Source organism: Diaphorina citri, unplaced genomic scaffold, assembly GCF_000475195.1.
Source record: "Diaphorina citri unplaced genomic scaffold, Diaci psyllid genome assembly version 1.1 scaffold901, whole genome shotgun sequence".
Classification (NCBI taxonomy): domain Eukaryota; kingdom Metazoa; phylum Arthropoda; class Insecta; order Hemiptera; family Psyllidae; genus Diaphorina; species Diaphorina citri.
In genome coordinates, this window is record NW_007378332.1 from 18,219 (window position 1) to 31,076 (window position 12,858).

At 34.0% G+C, this 12,858-nt stretch overlaps 1 protein-coding gene across 1 annotated transcript; it reads left to right on the forward strand.

Annotated features, from left to right (window-relative positions):
• Positions 1-294: 294 nt before the first annotated feature.
• LOC103512937 lies at positions 295-3,668 on the forward strand. Its single transcript, XM_026826266.1, has 5 exons — positions 295-465; positions 605-1,479; positions 1,631-2,258; positions 2,419-2,614; positions 2,802-3,668. The coding sequence occupies exons 2-5, from the start codon at positions 634-636 to the stop codon at positions 2,857-2,859; spliced, it is 1,728 nt and encodes a 575-aa protein (XP_026682067.1). The 5' UTR covers positions 295-465; positions 605-633; the 3' UTR covers positions 2,860-3,668.
• The last annotated feature ends 9,190 nt before the right edge of the window (positions 3,669-12,858 follow it).

Sequence of the window (12,858 nt, forward strand, 5' to 3'; positions counted from 1 at the left end):
CTCAACTATATTTTCAGTCTACTTGAAAACTTCCTTTGTTTGGTCTTGATTGTTTTTATGATGTGGAATAATAATAATTATTTATTTATTTTGCAAATGCGACTGTTGTATCTTGACAAATTATTCTTTGTTTTGTGTAAAAATAATTTAATGTTCAAATTAATGAAGATAAACTTGCAAATTAGGGGAAAATGTTTCTTCTTGATTTTGAAAACTGGGTAATTGCTTCAGCTTTGATCATTCGCGGGTTTTCATATAAAATAATAAATTTGTTGGGATACAGTTGACTTGCAAATTAGGGGAAAATGTTTATTCTTGATTTTGAAAACTGGGTAATTGCTTCGGCTTTGATCATTCGCGGGTTTTCATATAAAATAATAAATTTGTTGGGATACAGTTGTTGCAATTATATAATAATTATTGAGAGAATAATTGAATTTAGATAGGCATATAAAGATTTTTTTTTTCTCATACTGAAAAGACTATTAATTTGATGGCGTCAACATCTGTTGACTGTCATTGATAGATTTTATTTTTCTTTAAATAATATTACTATAATATAATAAATATTTGACCAAAAGAGAGTAGAGAGAGAGGAGACTTCCTTCTCATACTGAAAAGACTATTAATTTGATGGCGTCAACATCTGTTGACTGTGAAAGTAACATGGCTCGTACTGAACGTGAAACGGTAGATTTTCATCTTGATACGGGAGACGTGGGTTACCTCTTAGGGGACGAATTGGATTTTGAAATTGCAATTAGAAACGGAAAGGAAATTCCCAGAAACCTAACACAAAAGAGACAATATCTTCGCGGTCTTATAAAAAAGGTCAAAGAGGGCAAAATAAGAGTGGACGACACAAGGGTGATGTTTAGCGGAGAAGACTTGGAATTAGTGGGAATAGTTGACGAATTGATAAGAAGAGGGGAAAACGCCAGCGAAAACTTGGAAAAACGGAAAATTAAAGCGAGACTTAATCACTATGTACGTAGAATAAGTACGTGGCCAAATGATGATGACGAAACAAATAGAATAAAAACTGAGACACTAAACAAAGTAAAAATCTGCTTAGAACAATTACAACCGAGTTATTCTGAGGAACACAGTAGCGATGAACACACTGAAGATATCCAAGTAAAACCCAAGTATCAAGGTAAAACACAAAACAGGGAAATTAGATTAAATGTCAACACACGTACCACCGATCCCGATAGAAGTCTGGAACCTCCCGAGCAACGTAGAAGTTATCCGGTCAGAAGTCTAGGACCTCGCGAACAATCGTTTGAGGAAGAAATCGCAGAAGAAAGGCAAAGCGTTGCTTCAGATAGTATAATGTACCGAGAACGTCGATTAAGAAAGGATCCAAAAATCTATCAATGGAACCTTGAGTTTTCGGGAACAAATATGGCTATTGAAGATTTCCTGGACGAGATTGATCTTAAACGTAATGCTAGAGGTCTAACTTGGGATGACATACTAAATTGTTGCGGTGACCTGTTCGTCGGTGAAGCAAAGTTATGGTATATGAGCAAGCGAACTGAATTTCAATCGTGGAACCATTTGGTTCGAGAACTTCGACGTGCTTATGAAAACAGGAACTTTGACTTGCTACTTTTAGAACAAATATTTAAATTGTTGCGGTGACCTGTTCGTCGGTGAAGCGAAGTTATGGTATATGAGCAAGCGAACAGAATTTCAATCGTGGAACCATTTGGTTCGAGAACTTCGACGTGCTTATGAAAACAGGAACTTTGACTTGCTACTTTTAGAACAAATATTAACAAGAAGACAAGGACCGACTGAAAGCGTCATAAGCTATATTGCGACAATGAGAATAATGCTGGGAAGACTAGTTGAACCCATGAGTCTGGAACAACAATTGAGGCTAATCATTAAAAATACGTTACCCAGATATCAAGAAGGTCTCCAATTCAAGTGTATCTTGACTTATGATGAATTAGAATACGCCCTGAAAAGCATGGAGTCTATACACGAGCCAGCCAACCACAGCACGGAGCCTCGATTTACAAGAGTGCATGACAATTCTCCCAGATATAATCATCAGAGTAGTAATCCAGCTTTTAATTACCAGGATAGAAATTTAAACAAGAACTACAGTAGGAGAAATTATGAAAATAAACACTATGATAATAGGAACTATGATCATAATTCAAATAAGAGAAATTTTCAGTATGGGAACAATCAAAATTCATACAATAGACAATCATACTTTAATAATTCAAATGGGAATAAACATGGATTTTCAGGAAATTATCAATAGGAGAAATTATGAAAATAAACACTATGATAATAGGAACTATGATCATAATTCAAATAAGAGAAATCTTCAGTATGGGAACAATCAAAATTCATACAATAGACAATCATACTTTAATAATTCAAATGGGAATAAACATGGATTTTCAGGAAATTACAGACGGGAAAATTTCAATTATAATAATCAGCATAGAAATAACTTCCAAGGGAACGACCGAAGAGAATTCCAGGGACAAAACCAAAATTGGAATGTTTATAATAATTATGGAAATCAGGGATTGAAAAATTTCAATAGGGACAATCAAAACAGGAATCAAACTCAAAATTTGCGGTTTTATAATCAACAAAACGTTGAACCTGAACAATCTCAAAATTTCTCTCGACAAAGAAAAAACTAGGTAAGCGGGAGAAGTGTGAGGCTACTTCCGCTAAGAAGGTTAAAAACCTCACCGGAAACAAGCCAAAGGATTGTAAACCAAATGAAATCAAAGTAGAAGTTCAAGTTCATAAAATCCCAAAACCTATAATCAACAAAACGTTGAACAATCTCCAAATTTCTCTCGACAAAGAAAAAACTAGGTAAGCGGGAGAAGTGTGAGGCTACTTCCGCTAAAAAGGTTAAAAACCTCACCGGAAACAAGCCAAAGGATTGTAAACCAAATGAAATCAAAGTAGAAGTTCAAGTTCATAAAATCCCAAAACCAATTGGTGTAGACAAGAAAGATTCTAAATTAACCACTGAATTTGAAAAACTTGGTAAAGAATTAGTATCACTAAGAAATCGGGTAAACAATTTTAAAGGAAAAGATAAAGGGGACAAGGAATACCTACAATTAGAAGAAAACATAACACAAAATTTATTAACACTAGAAGGGTTAGAAATTGAAAAGGGTAACCAACGACAGAAACAAAGACAGAAAACTTTAATTAGGAGATATGTAGGACTTGGGAAACTTTTAGAAGAAAAGATAAAGAATTTCGATAACAAGACAGAAGAAGTAGGTAAAATAAATGAAGAGAATATTACTATTCATCCGAATAATATTCCAAAAGAAATAGAAACTAAAGCAGATCGAAAGGAATCCAACAAAGAAGATGAGAAATATCCCATTTATTTCTCCAAAAACCCACTTACTGATTTACGTTGGTTCGTAAAAGTGAACATTTTGGGTCGAACTACTTTTGCATTGGTTGATACTGGATCTACTTCTAGTTTTATAAATAAGAAGTTACTCGAAGAACTAAAAGTAATGAACTTACCGGTTTATAAGATTCCAGAGGAAAACTTAGTAGTTGGAAATGGAAATGTGGAAATAATCAACACCGTTATCGGATTACCACTTCAAGTCGAATCTTTTGGAACAAGATTAGGTGTTCGATGTTTGCCGTCTCTTCCTGAGGAAATGATTCTTGGTCTTGATTTTCTTAAACAGTCAGGAATGATCATTAGCACCGAAGATAATGCTTTCTTATTTAATGATAATCCAGATAATGTTTACAAATTTTATGATGGACATTTCAAAGTTCCCACCGATTCCGGATTAATGACCTGTGGGTTAAGTCCTTTGACACCAACGGAAAAATCTCGTCTCGATAACTTAGTTCATACGACAAAAATAAACGAACCTCCTGATTTCAAACCCACACCCTTGATGGAACACGAAATAAAGCTAACATCTACTAAACCAATTAAATTAAATCCGTACCCTCTAAATCCTCGAATGCAGAAGGTATTACACGAAGAAGTTGACAAGATGCTTGAATTAGGAGTAATTGAGCCTAGCGAGAGCGAATATTCAAACCCAGTGTTTTTGGTGAAGAAATTTGACGAAAATGGAAATCATACATCATATCGTGTCGTTCAAGATTTTAGGAAGTTAAATGAAATAACTGAGAAATTATCGTACCCAATCCCAAACATGAACGCAATTTTAAATAGCCTTGGAAAATGTAAATACATCTCAAAAATCGACCTTGAAAAGGCATTCTGGTTAATTTCCTTGAAGCCCAGTTGTCGGAAATATACCAGTTTTCAAGTACCAAACAAGGGGAGTTTCCGGCGTGCTAAGTGGCAATAAAACCCGTGAATGGCAGGGCTTGAGGCCCTTGCCCAGAAAGATCATTAAAATGATCAAAACTCTCGATTTTATAAAAGCCATGGCGTGCTAAGTGGCAATAAAAACCCGTGAATGGCAGGGCTTGAGGCCCTTGCCCAGAAAGATCATTAAAATGATCAAAATCAAAATCTAGTCATCTTTCAAATCAAATAAGAAACCCTTTTGCAACTTTATCAAAATTAAATAATTTTCACTCAGTAAAATGTGAGTAAAAATCCAATCTTAAAGTCTTTTACACGTGCATCATGATATCAATTGGGAGTTTCCAGTTCAAAGTCTTAAGTTTCGGTCTCGCAAATTCTCCTGGAACTTTTCAATCTTTGATTGACAAAATATTTTCGGACTTGTCAGGAAAAGTTCACCGTTATATAGATGATATTTTAATTGCAACAGAGACGTTCGAGGAACAATACCAATTACTTCAGGAAGTTTTCTCTCGGCTAAGTAAAGCAGGATTGAAAGTTAACTGGAAGAAAAGCGAGTTCGGTTGTTCGGAAACCAAATATCTTGGATTCGTTATCGATAAAGACGGATTAAGACCAAATCCTGAAAAGATAAAACCGATCATAAATTACCCTAAACCAAGAAACGTAAGAGAACTTAGACGTGTCATCGGTATGTTAACTTGGTATAAAAGATTTATTCCCGAATATAGCAAGAAATTAGTTCCTCTAACAAAACTCCTAAAGAAAAATCAGAAATGGGAATGGGGAAAAGACCAAGATGAAGCTTTGTCAGAAATAAAACGAGTTTTAACTTCCGAACCTTTGTTAGCAAGACCAAACTGGGAACTTGATACATTCTATTTGTGTAAATACATAGGTATATTATGTTACTACATACGAGTAGGTATACTGAATTACTACAGAAGTTATAGTTTACTATTAATAGGTAGAGTAGGTAACTTTCCTTTTCCTAGTGAACATTTCGAAACTTGTTAGGGAAAAGGTCACCCGGGTACCCATAGTGCACCTACCACTACATCAGTTTATCCGTCTGATGCCCATGGGGAGGTTTTCAGTAGTTCTTTCCTTTCCTATGTCCTCTCTTGGACGAATTTTCTCTTCCCCTTCTTTCATTTGGTCTTTGCAGAATTTCCTTTCGGGAGTTCTGTGGAGGTCAGATGAAAAATTTTTCCTTACTCTTTTCTTTGTTGTAGTGTTTCACCACATTACAACCCTACTCTTCCTTAGGAAAATTTTAGTTAGGGGAAATTAGGTTAGGTAGGTTAGGGGAAAATAGGTGGACATAAACTTTTTTTTACAAATATTTTTTTTTTTTTCTTTTTTCTTTTTTTTTTTCTCTCTCGGGAATGACCAGAGGACAGCCTTAGTAGGATGAAAATTCACCACACCCAATAGGCCGTTAGGTAAATAAAGAAACCTGGAAATTGGGAAGGCTGAAATCTGAAATTTTCAGGAGGGATTTTATTAGGATATAGGTAGGTTAGATAGATTAAATAGATTAGGTAGGAATTAAATAAGTTAAAATAAACTATCATTACATATATCAATTAGGTATACTTTTTGGAATTGCGACGTCACTCTCTCTCTATTGGTCTCAACTATATTTTCAGTCTATTTGAAAACTTCCTTTGTTTGGTCTTGATTGTTTTATGGTGTGGAATAATAATAATTATTTATTTATTTTGGAAATGCGACTGTTGTATCTTGACAAATTATTCTTTGTTTTGTGTAAAAATAATTTAATGTTTAAATTAATGAAGATAAACTTGCAAATAGAACCCTTACATGTACACCGATCGATTTCTCGTGAAAAGTTACATAGGAAAGACTCCTTGGTCATCTTAAATACTTACATTCTATTTACAAACCGACGCATCGGATTACGCAATTGGTGGTGTTCTTTCTCAGAGAGTACCAATTGATGGAACTCCAACCAGCGACGATAATATGGTGAAGAACTACAAGGAACATATTATTGAATACACTAGTAGAGCATTAACCTCGGCTGAAAGAAATTACACAACAACTGAAAAGGAACTGTTAGCTGTTTTGCATTGTCTTCAAAGTATGAAATACTATTTGGAAAACTATAAAATTGTTGTCATCACTGATCACATTGCTATCAAATGGCTTCTAGATAATAAAACCTTTACAAGTCAGCGACTTCTGAGATGGTCTTTAAAAATTAAAAGTTGGTATAACATAACCTTTATTCATCGCAAAGGAAAACTTCAATGTATTCCCGATGCTTTAAGTAGAGTGGAACAAGCTTCTAGTAATCTACGGTCTATTCGAAATGTTGATTCTATCGCAGTATATGACCAATGGTACAATACGAAGATGAATCAAGTAAAAACGAAACCGGAGGAGAATACTGATTTTCAGATTATCAATGACCGTTTGTATTATTATAAATTTGACTATAATGATCTGAGTGAATTAGGAGACTATAGGTCATGGAAATTGGTCCCAACTAGTTCTGAAATTCCACAAATATTTGGGGAATTACATAATGATGAGGGATCTGGTCATTTGGGCATTGTTAAAACCTATGGTAAAATATCTAAATATTATTATTGGCCGGACATGTTTCTTGACTGTGTATATTGGGTTAAAAGTTGTGAAACCTGTCAGAAGGCGAAACCACTTTCGGGTAAACCAGTAGGAGGAATGGTTTACAAGAAAAATTTTGCTCCATTGAAAGCTTTTGCCTCGGATATAATTGGACAACTTCCAACCAGTGCAAAACAAAATCGTTACATAATTACCTTCGTAGATGAATTTACAAAATATGTCGAGATCATACCATTGCGGAGTATTAGTGCAAATGTTGTTGCCGAAGCATTCAAGAAACATATTCTTTGCCGATATGGTAAACCTTACTGTTTGATAACCGATAATGGTTCTAGTTACGTCAACAAGCTTATGAAGGACTTATGTGAGGAATTTGGAATTAAACATTACAAGACATCTGTTTACACACCCCAAGCTAATATTGTTGAACGAACAAAATCATACCATTGCGGAGTATTAGTGCAAATGTTGTTGCCGAAGCATTCAAGAAACATATTCTTTGTCGATATGGTAAACCTTACTGTTTGATAACCGATAATGGTTCTAGTTACGTCAACAAACTTATGAAGGACTTATGTGAGGAATTTGGAATTAAACATTACAAGACATCTGTTTACACACCCCAAGCTAATATTGTTGAACGAACAAATCGTTTAATTAAACAGATTCTCCGCTGCTATGTTAATCAAAAGCAAACGTCATGGTGTAGTCATTTACCCTACATTTCGTATATCATAAACAGTATGGAAAGCTCGACTACTGGATTCAGTCCAAACTATCTTGTTTACGGGACCGAGTTCGAGCCGCTGATTCATCTCAAACGAGATGTAGAGCAAAGGGAAATGATCCATGAAGAGGTTGATTACAACGAAGCCGGCAAACGGAAACAAATTCTTCGAGAAATCTATGATTTGGTTCGATTGCATCAGCTGGAAGCGGGGGCCAAACAGGCAAAATATTATAATAAACATCGAAAACTCAATGTCGAATATAAGATCGGAGACCTCGTCTGGAGAAGAAATTTTAAATTGTCTTCTGCTCCAGATCACTATAACGCGAAACTTGCATCAAAATTTGTAGGACCTTATGAAATAGTTGGTAAACTTAGTCCTGTGATTTATATTCTTGAAGATGATAATAAACATAGAACCAAATATCATATCAAGGAATTTTAAATTGTCTTCTGCTCCAGAGCACTATAACGCAAAACTTGCATCAAAATTTGTGGGACCTTATGAAATAGTTGGTAAACTTAGTCCTGTGATTTATATTCTTGAAGATGATAATAAACATAATAAGAAGAGGGGAAAACGCCTTAAACTTGCATCAAAATTTGTGGGACCTTATGAAATAGTTGGTAAACTTAGTCCTGTGATTTATATTCTTGAAGATGATAATAAACATAGAACCAAATATCATATCAAGGATTTGCGTCCTTATGTACCGAGGGAAACATAAAAAGAATTCATTGATAGATTTTATTTTTCTTTAAATAATATTACTATAATATAATAAATATTTGACCAAAAGAGAGTAGAGAGAGAGGAGACTTCGCGGATTCATAAATTGAATGTTAGAAATACTTGTGGTATTAGGATAAAACTAAATTTTGAAATAATGTATTTGCGTGAAACTTCATTTGTTATCCTGATAAACAGTGGTAATGATAGTAATAATGATTGTTAGTTCTGTTTATTAAAAATTTTCCTTTCTTCAAAAGAAAACTTTTGGGGAGAGAAAATATTGTTGAAATTATTCTCATAAGATGTATTTTTCAAACAGTGGTAATGATAGTAATAATGATTGATAGTACTGTTTATTAAAAATTTTCCTTTCTTCAAAAGAAAACTTTTGGGGAGAGAAAATATTGTTGAAATTATTCTCATAAAATGTATTTTTCAAATTTATCCTAAAATATTGTTTATTATTATTTATTAATTTGTATTGTTTATTAATTTTTCTTTTCCTTTCTTCAAAAGAAAACTTTTGGGGAGAGAAAATATTGTTGAAATTATTCTCATAAGATGTATTTTTCAAATTTATCCTAAAATATTGTTTATTATTTATTAATTTGTATTGTTTATTAATTTTTCTTTTCCTTCATCAAAAGAAAACTTTTAGGCAGGGAAAATATTGTTAAAACTATTCATAAAATGTATTTTGGAATTTCAAATTTATCCTAAATTGTGAATTAGAATATTGTTTAAATATTTAACTTTTGGGGAGAGAAAATATTGTTGAAATTATTCTCATAAGATGTATTTTTCAGATTTATCCTAAAATATTGTTTATTATTATTTATTAATTTGTATTGTTTATTAAAAATTTTCCTTTCTTCAAAAGAAAACTTTTAGGGAGAGAAAATATTGTTAAAACTATTCATAAAATGTATTTTGGAATTTCAAATTTATCCTAAATTGTGAATTAGAATATTGTTTAAATATTTATCCTGAATTGGAATATCCTAATTTGGAATATTGTATGAAATATATTGAATTTTCTTTATATAAAAGTAAATATTATTTGCTCATCGAAATCTTGATTTTCGGAAATCTCTGAAATGGTATTTTGAAATTTTGTTCCCCCCATAGTGGTTCCAATTGTATTGTTTATTAATTTTTCTTTTCCTTCATCAAAAGAAAACTTTTGGGGAGAGAAAATATTGTTGAAACTATTCAAAGATGTATTTTTCAAATTTATCCTAAATTACAATATTGTTTATCATTAGAATTGTTTATTGAACTTTTATTTTTTTCTTCATATAGAAAATATTGTTAAAATTATTCATAAAATGTATTTTGGAATTTCAAATTTATCCTAAATTGTAAATTGGAATATTGTATGAAATATATTGAATTTTCTTTATATAAAGTAAATATTATTTGCTCATCGAAATCTTGATTTTCGGAAATCTCTGAAATGGTATTTTGAAATTTTGTCCCCCCCATAGTGGTTCTCAAAATTTCTTTAAAAAGGGGAATATTTTGTAGTGTAAACCATCTCAGAGCTGACCGAAAATCAATATTTGCCGCTTTCTAAACATTTTCCCTTTTGATCTGCCATTTGCATCGTTCCCAAAAAGTAAGTATTTTCTTTTATGAAAATTTCTGCCCAATTTCACCAAAATCGGACGGATTTTATCCTGAACGGATAAAGTTCGTTCTCGGAACGGCTAGGTTTCTCCTATCCTGTCTTCCTTCTCTCGTCAATTTCGGGACTATAAAACCTTAGCAGTTAAAATTTCCTTTGTCAAACCTCTTCAGTAACAATACATGCGAAATTGTCAAGTTACACGTAACTTTAAACTCTTTGTTTTTCCCCTCCAATGAATGGAGATCACTGAGAACGAACTATAACAACTTACTATAAGTAGTTATTACTTATAAATACTCATAATACTTAATAAGACTTGTAAGTATACGTTGTACTTTAACTTATAAGTACAGGCTACTTGAAAACTTAAATGAACAATGACAAAGACGAACCTCGGGTGGGAAATTTTCTCAAAGATGGGAACTGGGATTCAGTTGAGAGTGGCACAGAAAAGTGTCTAGAAACCCATAACTATAAATAATTGATGAGAATTTGAGAAGTAAAATGTAAAACATGAGTATAAACTCTCACTTTTTTGCGATTTTTACAATGATTTTGAACGGTTTGTCAGTTTTTTCCTCAACAAATTTTACATTAAAATTGTATGGTTCTCAGTATTTTCATTGAGATTGTTTGGTTACATTCTCACATGATTTGAGAAGTAAATATTCTGAAATTATGTATGGAACAATAATCGGGCAAAAAACTCCTTCAATAACTCTTTTCTATTCTATTAATTCAGTTATTCTACACCCTATCCCTATGGAGACCTCATTTGGCAACATCTAACCTATACGCTGTTAACACCAAGACCTACCGACCTATGACAAGTAAGGGAACCCAATGGTGCATAACCGCGATCTTTACGTTCTTACACACTGGTGAATCGTAGCTGTTGAAACAAAACCACTTATCAACCACGTTTAATTTGGCACCATCTAACCTATACGCTGTTAACACCAAGACCTACCGACCTATGACAAGTAAGGGAACCCAATGGTGCATAACCGCGATCTTTACGTTCTTACACACTGGTGAATTGTAGCTGTTGAAACAAAACCACCTATCAACCTCGTTTTATTTGGCACCATCTAACCTATACGCTGTTAACACCAAGACCTACCGACCTATGACAAGTAAGGGAACCCAATGGTGCATAACCGCGATCTTTACGTTCTTACACACTGGTGAATTGTAGCTGTTGAAACAAAACCACCTATCAACCTCGTTTAATTTGGCACCACCATCAGTACTTATGTGAAAAACACGTAAGCACAAATGTAACATTCGAAGCAATTGGTCCCTTTTGCAGAGAATAGAATAGAATATACCTTGTTTATCCTGCTCGAATGAGACTAAAAAGTCCCTTTACCCCAGCAGTCTAAAAACCTCGTTTAATTTGGCACCACCATCAGTACTTATATGAAGAAAGTAAAAAAACACGTAAGCACAAATGTAACATTTGAAGCAATTGGTCCCTTTTGCAGAGAAGGAAAAAAATCATACGGTACTGGTTCAGAAGTCACGTCAATTTAAAATTGCTGCAAAAAGGAGCTGTCACCTGTCACAGTGACCAGCGTTAGGTTAAACGCAAAAAGGAGCTTTCACAAGCAGTGACAAGTGTTGTTCTAGGATTAGCTTAAACTCAAAAGGGAGCTTTCTGTTTCAATGCCTGAATGATTACCAATCCTTGAAACCATCTTAAGAGGCGGATACGTGCAAGTGCCAACTTCAAGTACAGAAAAACATTCCATTAAGTTGTTGGCAAATCAAAAATGTCATTTTAAATCTTCACTCTGCAAATCTAAGTAAGTGCTTTTGCCGCTTGCCGCTGTCCATACAAACCATTTTACTGGCTCTTTCAGAAACTGGGATAGTACTCTGATTGACCCCCCTCTACGAGAACAAGGACCTCCTAATTCACTTCTGATTATGACTAGGAGTGCGTCTCCTATATTATTTGTTCTGATGCATTCACATACACATCCGTACGCACCTCTTCTACAATCTTATATTATAAGAACAAGATGCATTCACTCATTCACATTTCATAGTTCACACACTGATCGCTCTATCTCGAGAACCACAACACTTAGAAAGCTGAAATTTGGTAGGAATTATAGCGTTTGTGCCTATTATGCCTTGAATCTATATATAGTTGATGTATATATGATAGATATATTTCCATAACTATATGCCTATGATTATCATGTTTGTAGTGTTAGTATAGAAGAGTTGACTGACTGATAGTATATGCCATGTGGGCATGTGGCATGAGCTAAACTCGATCTTTCGAACGAACTGGGCTCTAAGTTCCAAGTTTTTTGAAAATGATCAATGATCATTTTGTATTTAGTTTGCCTTCGCCTCAAACTGTCGAGAGAAGTGTTCGTTCATTTATGTAGGTCTTGTAGGTGAACAACTTTTATTCAAAAATTCTCATCATCATCATCAACGAGGGAAATTTTCTGATTACATTTTGGGCCCGACTTCGCGGGCCCCGATTTTGATGAGACAAGACACTTGGGTAGTTTTTTCTTCGCCCCCTGGTTTGGCCAACGAAATTTTCTTTCCGTTCTTCTTGGCATTTCCTGGAACTGACATTAGAACTGACACCTACCTATTCTTTTCCTGGAACTGACATTCCTGGAACTGACACCTACCTATTCTTCTCCTCCCCCCCTCCTTATTCACCCTCTCCTCTTATTCACCCTCTCCTCCTGTTTTTTTTCCATCCTCTCTTATTTCTCTCTTCTTCTTCTTCTTCTTCTTCTTCTTCTCCTTCTTCTTCTCCTTCTTCTTCTCCTTCTTCTTCTCCTTCTTCTTCT